The sequence below is a fragment of the Lagenorhynchus albirostris genome, chromosome 2 (assembly GCF_949774975.1).
Source record: "Lagenorhynchus albirostris chromosome 2, mLagAlb1.1, whole genome shotgun sequence".
In the NCBI taxonomy this organism is placed as follows: Eukaryota; Metazoa; Chordata; class Mammalia; order Artiodactyla; family Delphinidae; genus Lagenorhynchus; species Lagenorhynchus albirostris.
The window spans coordinates 82,922,823-82,938,171 of NC_083096.1; the positions used below are offsets into that span (position 1 = coordinate 82,922,823).

The window sequence follows — 15,349 nt, forward strand, 5'->3', positions numbered from 1 at the left end:
CACATTATAGTCACTCAGAGATCTTACTCTTTTATCTGGTCCTGTTTTAGTTGCTTCTGAAAAGATAAGTCCATAATTAATTTGGATACATCTATAATTTAAATTTCCTAGTTTAAAATTTTGATCAAGTTAAAATCTACTGTGCCAGGAAGAAGTAGACCTCAATGATGTAAATTGGTTGTTATTTTGGGCTTTACTACTACCTCATTTGACGCTCCATGGGTACAGAGTTTTAAATATACTGTGCTTTACAGTATCAATAGATTAAGCCACTATCTAGAGTTTAGCTGATCCTATTCCTAAAGCCCCTTAGGCCTATTTTTGCTCAAGAATCACTTAAGAATTCTTAGGGTCAGGTCAGATTTTAATGTGACAGAATGAGATCCAGTGATTAAGGCAATTTTTAAAAAATATTTATTTACCTATTATTTATTTGGTTGCACTGGGTCTTATTTGCGGCACTCAGGCTCCTTAGTTGCAGCATGTTAACTTTTTTTTTTTTTACATCTTTATTGGAGTATAATTGCTTTACAATGGTGTGTTAGTTTCTGCTTTATAACAAAGTGAATCAGTTATACATATACATATGTTCCCGTATCTCTATGTGAACTCTTAATTGCAGCATGCACGTGGGATCTAGTTCCCTGACCAGGGATCGAACCTGGGTCCCCTCCTGCATTGGGAGTGCGGAGTCCTATCCACTGTGCTACCAGGGAAGTCCCAAGGCAATTTTTAAGCTTGATGGTCTCAGAGGTTGTATTAGACTAGGTCTTGGACATAACAGGCACAGTCATACTATAAGATTGTTGCACAGGCCTACAGTTTGTTTTCTTAAAATTAGATGGCATGAAAATTACCCTTTAAGTAATCTCTTCATCTTTCTATAACATCAAGGAATGTGAAGATTAGCTGAACCAAAAGAAATACTCTCTGAACGTGGGAGACTGAAGATTACCAGTTACTGTAAAAGCCAAAGTTGTTCTGAAAATAGGAAGATTGAACTGTATTGTCATCCTGGGTACAAATGAAAGCTAAACAGACTTTTCACTTAAAGAACATCTTTATTTAATCTTTAATATACAATATTACCTTTAATTTATAAAAATTACATATGGAGGACATAACTGGAAATCAGTTCAGGAGCGGCCAGTGGGTACCGATTTAGGAGGTTATACTTGCCCCTCTTATTAGTTTAGGGAAAAATTATACCACTGAATTTGAGACCAGTAAGACTGAGGAACGGCATTTCAACTTCCAAATCCAGTATTAAAATTGGGGATGCTTTATTCAGTTAATCCAAACAAAAACTAATTTCTAAGTTTTCTAAAAAATAACTTTTCCCAAGAAGAGCTGAGCTTATCTCCATGGAGTTTTCTGGTATGCAATCTGCAGAATTCTGTAGCATCCAAATTGTTTAAAATCCTCTGCACATTAACATGTATGTATGTGGGTGTGTTTGTGTACTCACACTTAACGTTCACACTGAGCTGAAGCCATCTGTATAGTATGCTGGACCTAGAAAGGTAGCTCATTTATAACATGTGCTCCCCTATCACTCTGAGTACAGGCTTCCCCTCCTCTAGAATTTCCAAATACAGTGAAATATTTGATAAACTTCTTCGTGAAAAAGCTGTTCTCAGGATGACTGGTGCATTGCAACGTACATACATACATACTAGCAATATGGTGTCGTGTAATTTCATGAGTTCTACTGTGCTCAAAGTTTAAAATGGATTAGTTGTTAAACAGTGAAAAGGCTAAGGCTGAGGATGCTTTAATTTAAATATGATGCACGCTGACATTCTGAAATAATGCTATTGACTTGAAAAGAATTTGAGGCGAGTGCAAGAGGAGGACGGGGAACTCTTCTTTTGGATCCATCTTTTCTCTGCACTCCTCAGATTTAGGCTGTTGTAGAGGTAATGAGGGCAGTACCTTTCTGCACTCTAAAAAATAGTGGTTGCCAAATGGCAACTGAGGCACATAACCCATTTCTCCTGTTGCTTAAAATTTTTCCAAGAGATTGGTTTCTTTAGCACAAAGGTCAGAAATTCTATCATATTCTTGTCATAGGACTCTACGAGTATTCAAGTGGAGGAATTTTTGCAGCTCCAGCAATCCAGAGTCGTTGGTCCAAAGATCAATGAGCCGGCAGAACTTGGAGCAAATATACTATTTTGACACCACAGAGACCTTTCCTTTTACACAGAGACTCTGAAATTGTGGCATTAAATGACAAGGCAGGAATAAGGACTGATAGCATACCCCATGAACAAAAAAATGCCTCTTTCAAGATAGTTGTACCATATTGAAACCTGAACAGACTCCAGTACAGTATAGCTGTTTTCAAGACAACAAAATATATAGCTTTAGGTTACACAAATACATACAATCATACATACACACATCTTTTTTTTGCTCTAAAAATGAATTATGTACTCAAAACACAGATAAAAGATGCAGGTCAAAGATTATAGGGTCTTATACAAATTTAAATTGGGATCAAGGGTTAACAACTATGATCCAGAGGCCAAATCTAGCCCTCCATGTTTTTGTAAATAAAGTTTTATTGGAACACAGCCACACCCCTTCCTTTATATATTGTCTATACTTGTTTTCACAGTTCAACAGCAGAACTGAGTAGTAAAGATAGAGACTGCATGGCTCACAAAGCCTAAAATATTTATCATCTAGCCCTCTGGAGGAAGCTTGCTGATCCATTATAGATCACAGAGTGTGATCTGAATGAGCTGAAGGAACAAAAAATCATCTTCACCAATGTTCCTGAACCAAGTAAGTGCATTAAAATATCTCCAGATCATATTTGGTTCCTCAAATATTCTGCTTAGAATTTGTGCAGCCAAAAACACGTTAACAACCGTGTTTGTTAATTAGCAGACAGAGACAGTATTAAAAATCTCTGTGTACAACTGTATTTAGGTATGTATCTACGTAAAGAGTGGATAAGATATGAGCTAGCCAATTTGAGGGTAAGGAAACCTAAAGAAAAATAAGAACTCAAGATACCATTACTAGGAACTGTTATTAGCAACTCAGAAATATTTCAGTATATTTTTCTTTATATGTAACAGCATGGGACCATTACTAGGAACCATAGCAGAGCATGAACAATTCACAACTGCAAATTTTACCCATGAATTATGTGACAAAATTTTTGAATATAAAATAATCAGCATTTCTATAAAACATTAACTTTTAATTATGTAATTAAAGTGATAATAGCAAAATAAGAATGTTTTTATTTCTAAAGTAGATATTTTAGTTAAAGTTGCATCAGAAATCAAGTATTTCTTTGACATTTTCCAAGAGACTTATTAACTACAATTATAGCTGTTAGTATTTTATAGTAATACATTGTTTAAAATATATTATAAACCATTTCTTTCCTTATTTAATTTAAATGAAATACAAAATTAAGGATTTTGTAACATGAATCATACTGGAAAACACTTAAAATGGTATGAACAACTCTTATACAGAAAATGCCACTGGAATCACAAAAAGTTCTAATACTTGAAAGTAGCTAGCACAACGCTTGGCACATATTAGGTACCCTGTGTTTATTCACTCACCCTCTCATTCACTCACTCATTCATTCAAAGAAATCCAGGCCTAAGGAGAAACTCCATGATGAGAATGGCGAGCACAACCTTTTAGCAACAAATTTGTAGTTTTGACAAAGACTTTGGCAATGGAGAATGGAGATGAGAAGTTAATGATCAAATTTTAAACTGCTTGGTTAAAATCTACCAAGTGAAGCCCTGGGTTGTCCTAGAGGACATCATAGAGAATCAGGGTCAATATTCCACAGACGGAATATATTCCTTCAATATCCAGGTTTTGCTTTTACATATAAACATCTGCTCAAAGACAAGAATAAGTTGGTGTCAGAGAGACATAAAAGAGCATATCTGTGCAACCCACGAGAAAGTAAGAACCCTGTGACTGGGTACTTACTTTTCTGCACCAAGACTTCTTTTTGATTGGGACCACATTCTCTTGGTTTTAACAACCTTATACTGGTTTGAACCAAAAAGTATGATCCTAAAATTCTAAAAGAAAAATAAATATAGAAGGTAGAGGGGGTGTTCAGCATCTCTATTCTTTTTTCTTATATACCAAATGATCTATCTACTCTGCACATCTGTGCCAAAGGCACGAAGTAATGTGTCTGCTTTTGAGGAGGCACCTGGAAAGGAGCAGTTCTGGGCTCTCTGCAGAAGGTCTTATAAATGTAATGAGTATTTAACCTGAGTAATAAGGTCTACAAAATGCAAAGGACTGTAAAGGACAGAACAAAGTAAAGTATGTTCTTGGAAACTAGCAGAATATGGGATACTATGGAATAAGGATGGATCTTGGAGAAAATAATTTTTTTAATCTATAACAAAAATAAAACATGACACTGGCAGGTCATATGTAGCTGACTTAAATTTAATTGCCTTTGGTATTCAGAGAAGAAAAAACAACAAAAAAAGGAAGCACACTCGTAAGCGCTAGTCTTCTCACAAGGAAGGTAAGGAGATGATGAAGAAGACTCTTCCTTTGTCTCCCTCAAGCTTTTTGCTTGTACCAGAACTGGCCATGCCTGTACACTTCTCTGCCTTCTCCCGAGCTCCAGTCATCCGAGAAACACAAACAGAGCACTTGGGGCGGGGGTTCTGTCTTTTCATTCCTTGAGAAGTTCTTGGGGAACCAAGAAGGCCCCTTTACTCAGCATTCTTCTAAACGAAGTGAGGGAGGGTTCACTGCCATCTCTACAGCTGTTCTGGGTCTTTTGCCAAGTCAAGTTTTTCATTCTTTTTAGTGACCCATAAGTGGGCTTCTGCTGTTTTCAGGAGGAAAGCTAACATGTTTTGAGAACCAAATACTTTCCCCTTTCTCTTCTAAAGTTAGTCATCTACACTTTTCATTTAAAAATTTTAATTTTTCAACTAGTAAAAGGTATTATAGTCTCAAAATATGTATAAAATTTAACTCTCCTAAAGATTTAAATAATGCAACTGGCTCTACATCCTTACTTTCTATGTATACTGAAAATCTTGAGGTGGTTATCATTTATGGATCATTTGCTGAACTGTGAGGAGTGCTTGACTATGTGTGATATAAGATGATCACCCTTAAAACATATTTAATTATATTAATTTATTAAATCTTTTCCAATTTAAATCTACCACATGCTAGTGAAAGAGTAAACAAAATAAGAAAATAAGCCTTCAGAACTCTAAGGTGGGCTTCCTGCACACTGTTTCATGAAATCTTCAAATTCAGAGTAAATACTAGACTAATAATACTACTCCCAACTATTACTGTCAATGGAAGCTGTCTGTATTAAAGGTAAGGAAGAAAAAGTGTCTTGCACTGTGACATAAATTCAAGGGACAGAAAAGTTATTAAGTCAGATATTTATCTTACAGTTCTTGATAAAATTTAAGTTCTTCCCCTCCCAATACAGAGAAATCATAATTTCTTTAAAAAGAAATATCATTGCAAAATCTACTGATGGTAAGAGAAAGCCCCTTAGATATATCCCATGTTTAGTGTAATATAATTAATTATACCACATTTAATCACTAAAAATTATTTTGAAGCTATTCTGATTGTTTGAATTTCTGTAAATACCCTTGGAGAAAAAAAAGTTGAATTTTATTTTTTACATAAAATATTTGTGAAAAGCTCCCTCGTCTAATGGGATAATAAAGGATCCCCTGTCCCAAAAATAGTTAAGGAAGTTTCACTATATTTTGTTTTTGATTTAGTAAATTGTAAAAGTAATTTGCCTCCTCAAGGTAAATTCAGAGCTGCAATGACAGTACAGTGAATTTTGCCAAGCCCCATAAAGAGAGTTGTAAATGGAGGGATTCTACTAAGTTTGTAATGAGGTTAAAGTAGATAAAATTTACTTGGTAGATTTGCTGCTTTGGAAAAATAATCTCCTACCAACAAAACCAAGGCTTTCTCTTAGGACAGGTTTCAAGGCAACAAACTGCGGCATTGTCCCCACTTTTTGTCATGCTACCAACACTAGACTGAACAACATGCACAAAATCCCAAACCCAGGTTCGTAAGTAGTGGTTATGATAAAGAGCAGTTTCAATGATTCTATAATGGAGACAAAGACTTGAAGAGTATTCTTTGTGAGATCATGCCTCCAGAGAAAAGAAATTTAACCAAGGAATTTCAATGGAATAGATAGACTGAGATTTGAAATGGCTGCCAGTCTGGTCATCTAATACGAAACTTGAAAATTCGGACAGGGATAGTATTCTGTTTCCTTTTTGAGTCTTCTTGCTGCTGATGCAGTTACACCGTTCTTTTGTTCCTATTTATTTTAATTCATTCCGTTATTAAAAATGGAGAAAAAAGGGATAAACAATGTGTAAATATTTTGACTTGAGAGCTGCTCCACTTTGGGAGGAAACAAATATATAATTGGTTCCAAAGGCCATCTCCAGCTCCTGCAAGGTGCTCCACATTCTTGGCTTATTCTCAGGAAATCTAGCCTCCAGATTCCAGGATTCTAAAAGCAATAAGCAGTAACAGGCATAATTTCTCAAGTGACCATCTTGTTAAGAATCAAAGCACATCAGGTCTCTGTCCTACACACACCAGAATATGTTTTGGTCAGGTATAAAATGGAATCATTTCAAAGTTGAAACATCTACAAGTTGAAAAGTCTTGCAGGGAAGAGTCACGTTTCACCCTGCCATGTTGACTTAAGAGGTCCAGGTTTTCAAAAGGCCCCTCTCCAGACTAATTTCTGTAGTGGTCCATGTAAACAAAACACAGGTGAGAATGGTCTTTCTGCAGCTGCTTTCATCGAACAGCAGGGTTTCTTGAAAGTGTGGTGTTGGCTAAATGTAACACAGGCAGAGGGTGAGCCTCTGTATTAAATACCCAGTGGTCTAAAGGTAAAAGGTCATCACTGGAGAACAGAAGATACAAGTATCTGAAAATAAAAGGGGAAAATGAGTTTCAATTAGAATTCAACAAGAAGATCAAGTGATCTCAGTTATAATGGCAGAGGACACCCATGACCTATTTTGAGCAGGTTTGATGAAAAATACACCAGAAAATGAACCTCATCCATTCAAATGATTAGAAACACAAAATATTCCAGAAGAGTGCATAAGAAAATCCAGTAAGATGAACAACTAGACCTCTGAAATAAGGCAGTTAAAAAGCAAATCCCATATACCTGCCTGAAACATATAAAACAACAAACTGTAAAATGGCATAAAACAAACCAATTCACAATTTTTTAGAGACCTTCTTTTAAAACTCAGATATAATATCAATCATATGTTTTGGCAGCTTGGAGACCTCATAGTATAACTAGAAATTAATTAATCTATATTTATTAAGAAACACAGAAGGAACAAGTAAAGCACATTATTTGGACGCAGCAAGGACTTTCACATACTCCTAATACATTAGTTTTTGCAGTTCTTAGAGCAGGTACTGCAAATTTAAATAAAGGTTTCAGAAACATTATGGATTTACAGGAGGTTTAATAATTAGTCTCTCTTAATAGGTAATAGCTTTGTTTTTTCGGGGATATTTTGGCTGCATTGGGTCTTCGTTGCTGTGCGTGGGCTTTCTCTGGTTGTGGCGAGCGGGGGCTGCTCTTTGTTGCAGTATGTGGGCTTCTCATTGCAGTGGCTTCTCTTTTTGTGGAGTACGGGCTCTAGGTGTGCAGGCTTCAGTAGTTGCAGCACGTGTGCTCAGTAGTTGCAGCGCATGGGCTCTAGGGCATGCGGGCTCCAGTAGTTGTGGCTTGCGGGCTCTAGAGCGCAGGCTCAGTTGCTCTGTGGCATACGGGATCTCCCCGGGCCAGGGCCCAAACCCATGTCCCCCACATTGGCAGGCAAATTCTTAACCACTGTACCACCAGAGAAGTCCAATAGGTAATAGCATTGTTTATATGAAGGCATATGTTTATACCTTTCCATAAACACTGCAGGCCACAGTGGTAACTTAGAAATTAAAAATGATAGTTTACAAAATGATTCTTACCACTATAGGTAAGAATATTATATACTATAATTGGGCAAATTCTAATCTGAATTCTATTAGGGGGTCATCAAAGTAAGCTTAAAGAAACAGCTATACAGAGTCAGGAAATCTGGGTTCTAACTCTTGATCTTAGCAATCGCTGGGCCTTACTAGGCTTTGGTGAAGAATCCCTTTACAATATTCTAGCTAAACTTACTTTAAAAATAGGCACATTAATATCTTTTCTGCTTACTGTTATAGTTCTGGATGACAGAGTAAAAACACAGCACTGGGGTAAAGGAGGGTTGCTTATCAACTTTATAACTGATAAAGCTAGAATGGAGAGTGACAGTGCTTCTAATTTCACTTTGATCCTAGACCTTGAGATCTGCTTGACTGATTTACTCACCAGGTTACAGGCAGAGAAGGTAGAACTGAAAAAAGACTTGGATGGACATAGCAAGAGACTCTGCTGGGTCAGCTTACTGAATGGAGATCAGAAGCACAAGCCCTTTGTGTTCTGGGCACAAGTATGTCCAGGAGAGCTATGTTCTGTGCAGTTCCATGTCTCTTGGTTAAATGTGGGCAAATGTATCAGGCTCATTCTAATCTTCTCACTACTTGGGAGAGGAGTAAGTGAAGGAATAGAGAGAAAATGCAGTTTCCTGCAAAATGATTCCTTTCCATTGGGGATGCTATAGAAGTACCTCACATAAACACACAAGTTATAAAAATCAATAAGATAGTGATTGTGGAAGTTTTAGATAACAGAAAGGGGTATTATTATTTTTAAACAATCATTTAAAAAATAATCTTAATACTACTGTAGTGGGTTGAACAGTCCCCATGCCCCCCAATTCATGTCCATCTGGAGCCTCAGAATGTGTCTTTATTTGGAAATAGGGTCTTTGGGGATATAATTAGTCAAGGATCTCAAGAGGAAATCATCCTGGGTTTAGGATGGGCCCTAAATCCAACGACTTCTACCTTTACAAGAGAAAGGAGAGAGAGATTTGGACCCAGAGACATGTAGGGACGAAAGTCATGTGAAGGCAGAGGCGAAGACTGAAGTTAAGCTCCCATCACCCAAGGAACACCTTCGGAAGAAAATGATTTCAGACTTCTGGCCTCCAGAGATGTGAGAGAATAGAATTTCTGTAATGCCACCAAGTTTGTGGTAATTTGTTATGGCAGCCCTAGAAAGCTAATACAATTTCCATGTCTACCCTCCTTAGGACACCTCTGGACCTTAAGTAGGGGTTTGGAATAAGACTAACTACTTCTTGGAAAGTCAAATAATCCCTAGGGAGCAGAGGCTAGACTATAGATATACAGATATATTTAAAATTTATAACAAATGTTTAAAAGTACAGTAATATAGCTAAACAATTCATGTCAAGGACATGGTACACTACTACTGACTTAAATTTAAGATTTTTAACTTGGATTTTAAAAATAGAACAATTGGAGAAGTGTGATCTTTGCTGCAAAAGTTGAGGAAAGTCTAATCTAAATTAGCTATCAGACTACTAGATGTTTTTTCCTCTAATAAGGATTTTTTTTTTTAGTGTTTTGTTTTGTTTTTGCGGTACACGGGCCTCTCACTGCTGTGGCCTCTCCCGCTGCGGAGCACAGGCTCCGGATGCGCAGGCTCAGCAGCCATGGCTCACAGGCCCAGCCGTTCTGCGGCATGTGGGATCTTCCCGGACCGGGGCACGAACCCGTGTCCCCTGCATCGGCAGGCGGACTCTCAACCACTGCGCCACTAGGGAAGCCCTAATAAGGATTTTTTAAAACTATAGTTCAAAGTTAGAGATAATAGATGACAAATGGCATTGACAAAGGCCTGTAAGTATATAAAAAGGTGCTATTTAGTACTTCAGTTTTACTGGATGTCTTGCTGACTTTTTAGAGCTATTTTTAAATGCCGCTCACATACATCTCTTTTATCTTTCTCTTATCTACAAAGACAAGACATTCAGAGGAGGTGATGGTGCCAGAAGTCATCTCAACATAAGTGTTGGCGGTAACCACCAAATAGGAAAGTTTTACAGAAAGAACAGTCAACAAAATCTGAGGAGAAACATTTAAGTATCTATGGAGAAATGGTAAGGCTAAAAGAACCAACTACCAAGCTAATATGTTCTTTATTTAATCCTTTATGTTTACCAAATGAGACTTGCCGACTTGTCTATTCTTTTTCACAACTAGCAGTGGCAGTGTCCAGGGTACTACAGATAGATGTTACAATGCTAAAGGCTTGCATTAGGGACTACTACAAGTAACTCATAATAAAACCTCAGATTGCTTGAAAAATAATTTACTTAAACCTTCCATTTCATTTATACTCCTAATGTTTAAATGATGTCTTAGAATAGACTGGTTAGAAATCGAATTAAAGACACTCAGTGGAAATTATGTTCTAAAAGATGATACATTAAAATATACAATTATTAACCTCTCCAAAAGATCTGCCCCTCTCTGCCTTTCCCCACATCTTTTCTCAAATCTTAAAAGTTGTTTTTTGGTGGGGAAGAAAAAATATTGAAACAAATGTGGGTGTACTGTGGATTCAAATGCATTTTTTAAAAGATAAACTGAAGGAGGCAGAACATTTCTGGTATGCTTCAATGGTTTAGGCTTTGTCGTGAAACATAAGGGGGCTGGGGAAAATTCATCTTCCTCTGTCTTTAGGGGTCAAATAATTTAGGATGACTCTCCTATAGGATAGAGGATACCTATACTATCAATACATAAACAGTTGGGGTTATCTCACATAACAAAAAGCCCAGAGGTAGATGGTAGCAAAGGTTGGTTAATTCAGCAGTAAAACATTGTCAGATCTCTGGGTTTTTAAAGATTAATGAAAAAATATTAAATTTTTCCTGGTGCCAAAAGACCTTATCCCTTTTTCCCTATTCTTAGGTCACTGCCTTGAGTCCCTTTGATATGTATGTAAAATCTTTTTAAAAGCTTTGTAAACCTCTTGCCAGCTTTACAATCCAGGAATGTTTTTCTTAAAAGGCCTGGGAACCATGACTTTGAAATATAAACATCAAGGAAGATAGCACCCCAATCTCTCTGTCACTGTGGGAGGTTAGCTTAGGTACCTTTCTCCAAGCTCTGATTACCCCTTTGTCATAAATACAGAAGTATTACTTTTCCACTGGATAAAGGCAATTAACACAGATGGCCACCCTAATCACCATGTGAATTTAGAAGGTACTAGGTATAGCAAATGGTGTTGTCAAGAAAGTACCCCTGATCCCTAAACTAAATGGGGGTTAATTCGAGTACAGTATCCCTGAGTCCTCTGTATTCCTAGTTCCTCCACATCCATGGATTCAACCAGCCTCGGACTGCGTACTACTGTAGTACTGGATTGGCCAAAAAGGTTGTTCAGATTTTTCCATAATATGGCTCTAGGAGCGCTTAGTTGTCTAACTTCATTCAAAACAATTTTGTTAGATTGTATTGTGACAGCTGTCATATCAGCATGCATTTAAAAAAAAACATCAAAATTGGTGAATATTGTGTAGCCATTTTTATATTGAAGATTGAAGAAAAAAGCAACATTTTCGGCATATGCTTTATCATTTCAAGAAAGGTAAAAACGCAACTGAAATGCAGAAAAAGATTTGTGCAGTGTATGGAGAAGGTGCTGTGACTGACTGAATATGTCAAAAACGGTTTGTGAAGTTTCATGTTGGAGATTTCTTGCTGGATGATGCTCCGTGGTTGGGTAGACCAGTTGAAGTTGATAGCGATCAAATCGAGACATTAATTGAGATATAACAATCAACGTTATACCATGCAGAAGATAGCCAACATACTCAAAATAGCCAAATCAAGTGTTGAAAATCATTTACACCAGCTTCGTTATGTTAATCACTTTGACGTCTGGGTTCCACATAAGTTAAGCAAAAAAACACTTCGTGACTACATTTCCACATTTGATTCTCTACTTAAACATCAAGAAAATGTTCCGTTTTTAAAACAAATTGTGATGAGCGATGAAAAGTGGATAGTGTACAATAATGTGGAATGGAAGAGATCGTGGGACAAGCGAAATGAACCACCACCAACCACACCAAAGGCCAGCCTTCATCCAAAGAAGGTGATGTTGTGTATATGGTGGGATTGGAAGGGAGCTCTATTATGAGCTCCTTCCGGAAAACCAAACGATTAATTCCAACAAGTACTGCTCCCAATTAGACCAACTGAAAGCAGCACTTGATGAAAAGCATCTGGAATTAGTCAACAGAAAATGCATAATCTTCCATCATGATAACCCAAGACTGCATATTTCTTTGATGACCAGGCAAAAACTGTTACAGCTTGGCTGGGAAGTTCTGATTCATCCGTCATATTCACCAGACATTGCACCTTCCAATGTCCATTTATTTTGGTCTTTACAATTTCTCTTAATGAAAAAATTTTCCATTCCCTGGAAGACTGTAAAAGGCACCTGGAATAGTTCTTTGCTCAAAAAAAGATAAAAAGTTTTGGAAAGATGGAAATATGAAGCTGCCTGAAAAATGGCACAAGGTAGTGGAACAAAACAGTGAATACGTTGTTCAATAAAGTTCTTGGTGAAAATGAAAACTGTCTTTTATTTTTACTTAAAAACCGAAGGAACTTTTTGGCCAGCCCAATATTTACTATTGATAAATATCCACGTATAAGTGAACTCTTGCAGTTCAAACCTGTGTTGCTCAAGAGTCAACTGTAGGGCTTCCCTAGTGGCACAGTGGTTAAGAATCCACCTGCCAATGCAGGGGACACGGGTTCGAGCCCTGGTCTGGGAAGATCCCACATGCTGCAGAACAACTAAGCCCGTGTGCAACAACTACTGAGCCTGTTCTCTAGAGCCCCTGAGCCATAACTACCGAAGCCTATGCGCCTAGAGCCCATGCTCCACAACAAGCCACCACAATGAGTAGCCCACGCACTGCAGTGAAGAGTAGCCCGTTTGCCGCAACTAGAGAAAGCCCGCATGCAGCAACAAAGACCCAACACAGCCAAAAATAAAGAAAGAAAAAATAAAGAAAGAAAAGAAAACAAAAAGGGTCAACTGTACTTTTACAGAAGGATAAATTATCATTTATCTTCAGAACATGTATGTAACTGATATATCTGCCTGGTTATATAGAAAGGTAAGATTTCTTTCTGTCTTTGCAATCTGCCTGTGATGGAAACTGTAGTCTGGTTTAATGCTTATTCAACAATAAAAATATTTTCTTTCTCTGCTACATTTGTAAAGGCAGGAGATTTTGTTTCTAATCTTTTCCCCAGTAATCAGAATCTCCATGATTTTCTTGACTTCCTCCTCAGAATTATAAGATGCTCCAAGCATTGTATCTCCACACAAAAAGTCCAAACTCCAGAAATTAAAGAGACATCTTCAGATGTGGGTAAATTCTGACATTCTAATAGGTGTGTAGTGGTATTGCATTGTAGCTTTAATTTATGCTAATGATGTTGAGCACTTTTTCATGAGCTTATTTGTCATCCTTCCCTCTTCTTTGAAGATATAAGTGACGTGTCTGTTAACTCTTTTGCCTGGTTTTAAACTGGTTGTATATTATCTTATTCTTGAGTTTTGAGTATTATATAACCTAGAAACAAGTCCTTTACCAGATATATACTTTGCAAAGATTCCAGTCTGTGACTTGACTTTTCATCATTTTACTTCATTTCCTTTCAAATGTTTCTCAAAGAGCTTATGTTTTTATATTTTTAATGTTTATTTATTTTCTTATTAGTCATCAATTTTATACACATCAGTGTATACATGTCGATCCCAATCTCCCAATTCATCACACCACCACCCCCCCGCACCGCTTTCCCCCCTTGGTGTCCATACGTTTGTTCCAAAGAGCTTATGTTTTTAAATTTTAGACCAATTGATCAATTTGTTCTTTTATGGATTACGCTTGGTATAATATCTAAGAAATTTTTGCCTAGCCAAAGGTCACAAAGATTTTCTCCTATGTTTTCTATTAAAAGTTGTATATTTTTAGGTTTTAAATTTAGGTCTATAATCCATTTTGAGTTGATTTTTGTATATGCATACAGAAATCCAATTATTCTAGCACCTTTTGTTAAAAAGCCTATCTTTTCTCATTGCATTGCATTGCATTGCATCTCTTTGTACCTTTGTCAAAAATCAATTCCCCCCATTTTTTTCATATATTTGGCTATCAATTATTATTATCTATTACACCAATACCACAGTGTTTTGATTATGATAGCTTTATAATGAGTCTTGAAATCACATAGTATTAGGCTTTCAACTTTGTTCTTTTTCAAACTTGGTCATTCCAGGTTCTTAGCATTCTCATATGAAATTTAGAAAGAGCTTATTAATTTCTACCCAAAAAAGCCTCCAGGGATTTTGACCGGGATTGCGTAACTATAGAACAATTGAGGGAGAATTAACAATACTGAATTCTCAGAACCATAAATAAAGTGAGTCTCTCCATTTATTTAGGTCTTTAATTTCTCTCAGCAATGATTTTTAGTTTTCAGTGTACAGGTCTTTTATATGTTTTGGCAAGATTTATCCCTAAATATTTCAATATTTATAAGTGGCAATTTTTTCAGTTTCAATTTCTGATTGTTCACTGCTAGTATATACAATTGACTCTAATATATTAATCTTCTACCTGTAACCCTGCTAAATTCACTTATTAGTTCTAGTAACTAATTTTTGAGAAACTCCATAGGATTTTCATAGAGAACAATTATCCTCTACAAAAAAAAAAAAAAGGTAGCTTACTTCTTTCTTTCTAATCTGGATGTCTTTTATTTCTTTTTCTTGTATGGCTGCACTGGAGAACCTCCAATACAAGGCTAAATAGAAGTGAAGCGAACAGACATCCATGTCTTGTTTCTGACCTTAGAGGAACTTAGGAGGATTTTAGTTTTTCAGTGTGATGCTAGATATATGTTCTTCATATATGCCCTTTTTCAGGTTAAGGAAGTTCCTTTCTGTTTTTTGTTTGCTAAGAGTTTTACCAGGAATGGATGTTGGATTTTGTCAAATGATTTTTCTGTCTATTGAGGTGATCATATGGTTTTTCTTTAACAGTTCACTGATTGATTTTTCCAATGTTAAATCAAGCCTCCATACATGGAATAAACCCATTTGGGTCATGATGTATTAACTAATATGCTGTAGATCTGATTTGAAAAAAACTTGTTTAACTATTTTATAGTTATGTTCAGAGAGATAATAGTCTTGTTTCCAATGAGAACTCTGATGTCATTCTTATATTTGCTCCTTTTTGGCTAACTTGTGTTTTCCCTCTGGTTGCTTTTAAGATTTTTT

General features: G+C 36.5%; 1 protein-coding gene across 1 annotated transcript in view; it reads right to left on the reverse strand.

Annotated features, from left to right (window-relative positions):
- Positions 1-1,041: 1,041 nt before the first annotated feature.
- MAN1A2 (mannosidase alpha class 1A member 2) overlaps positions 1,042-15,349 on the reverse strand; it is a 165,824-nt gene continuing 151,516 nt past the window's right edge. Inside the window, exon 13 of the mRNA XM_060139225.1 lies at positions 1,042-6,970. Coding sequence (XP_059995208.1) covers positions 6,838-6,970 — 133 coding nt within the window. The 3' untranslated portion in view covers positions 1,042-6,837. The remainder of the gene's footprint in view (positions 6,971-15,349) is intronic.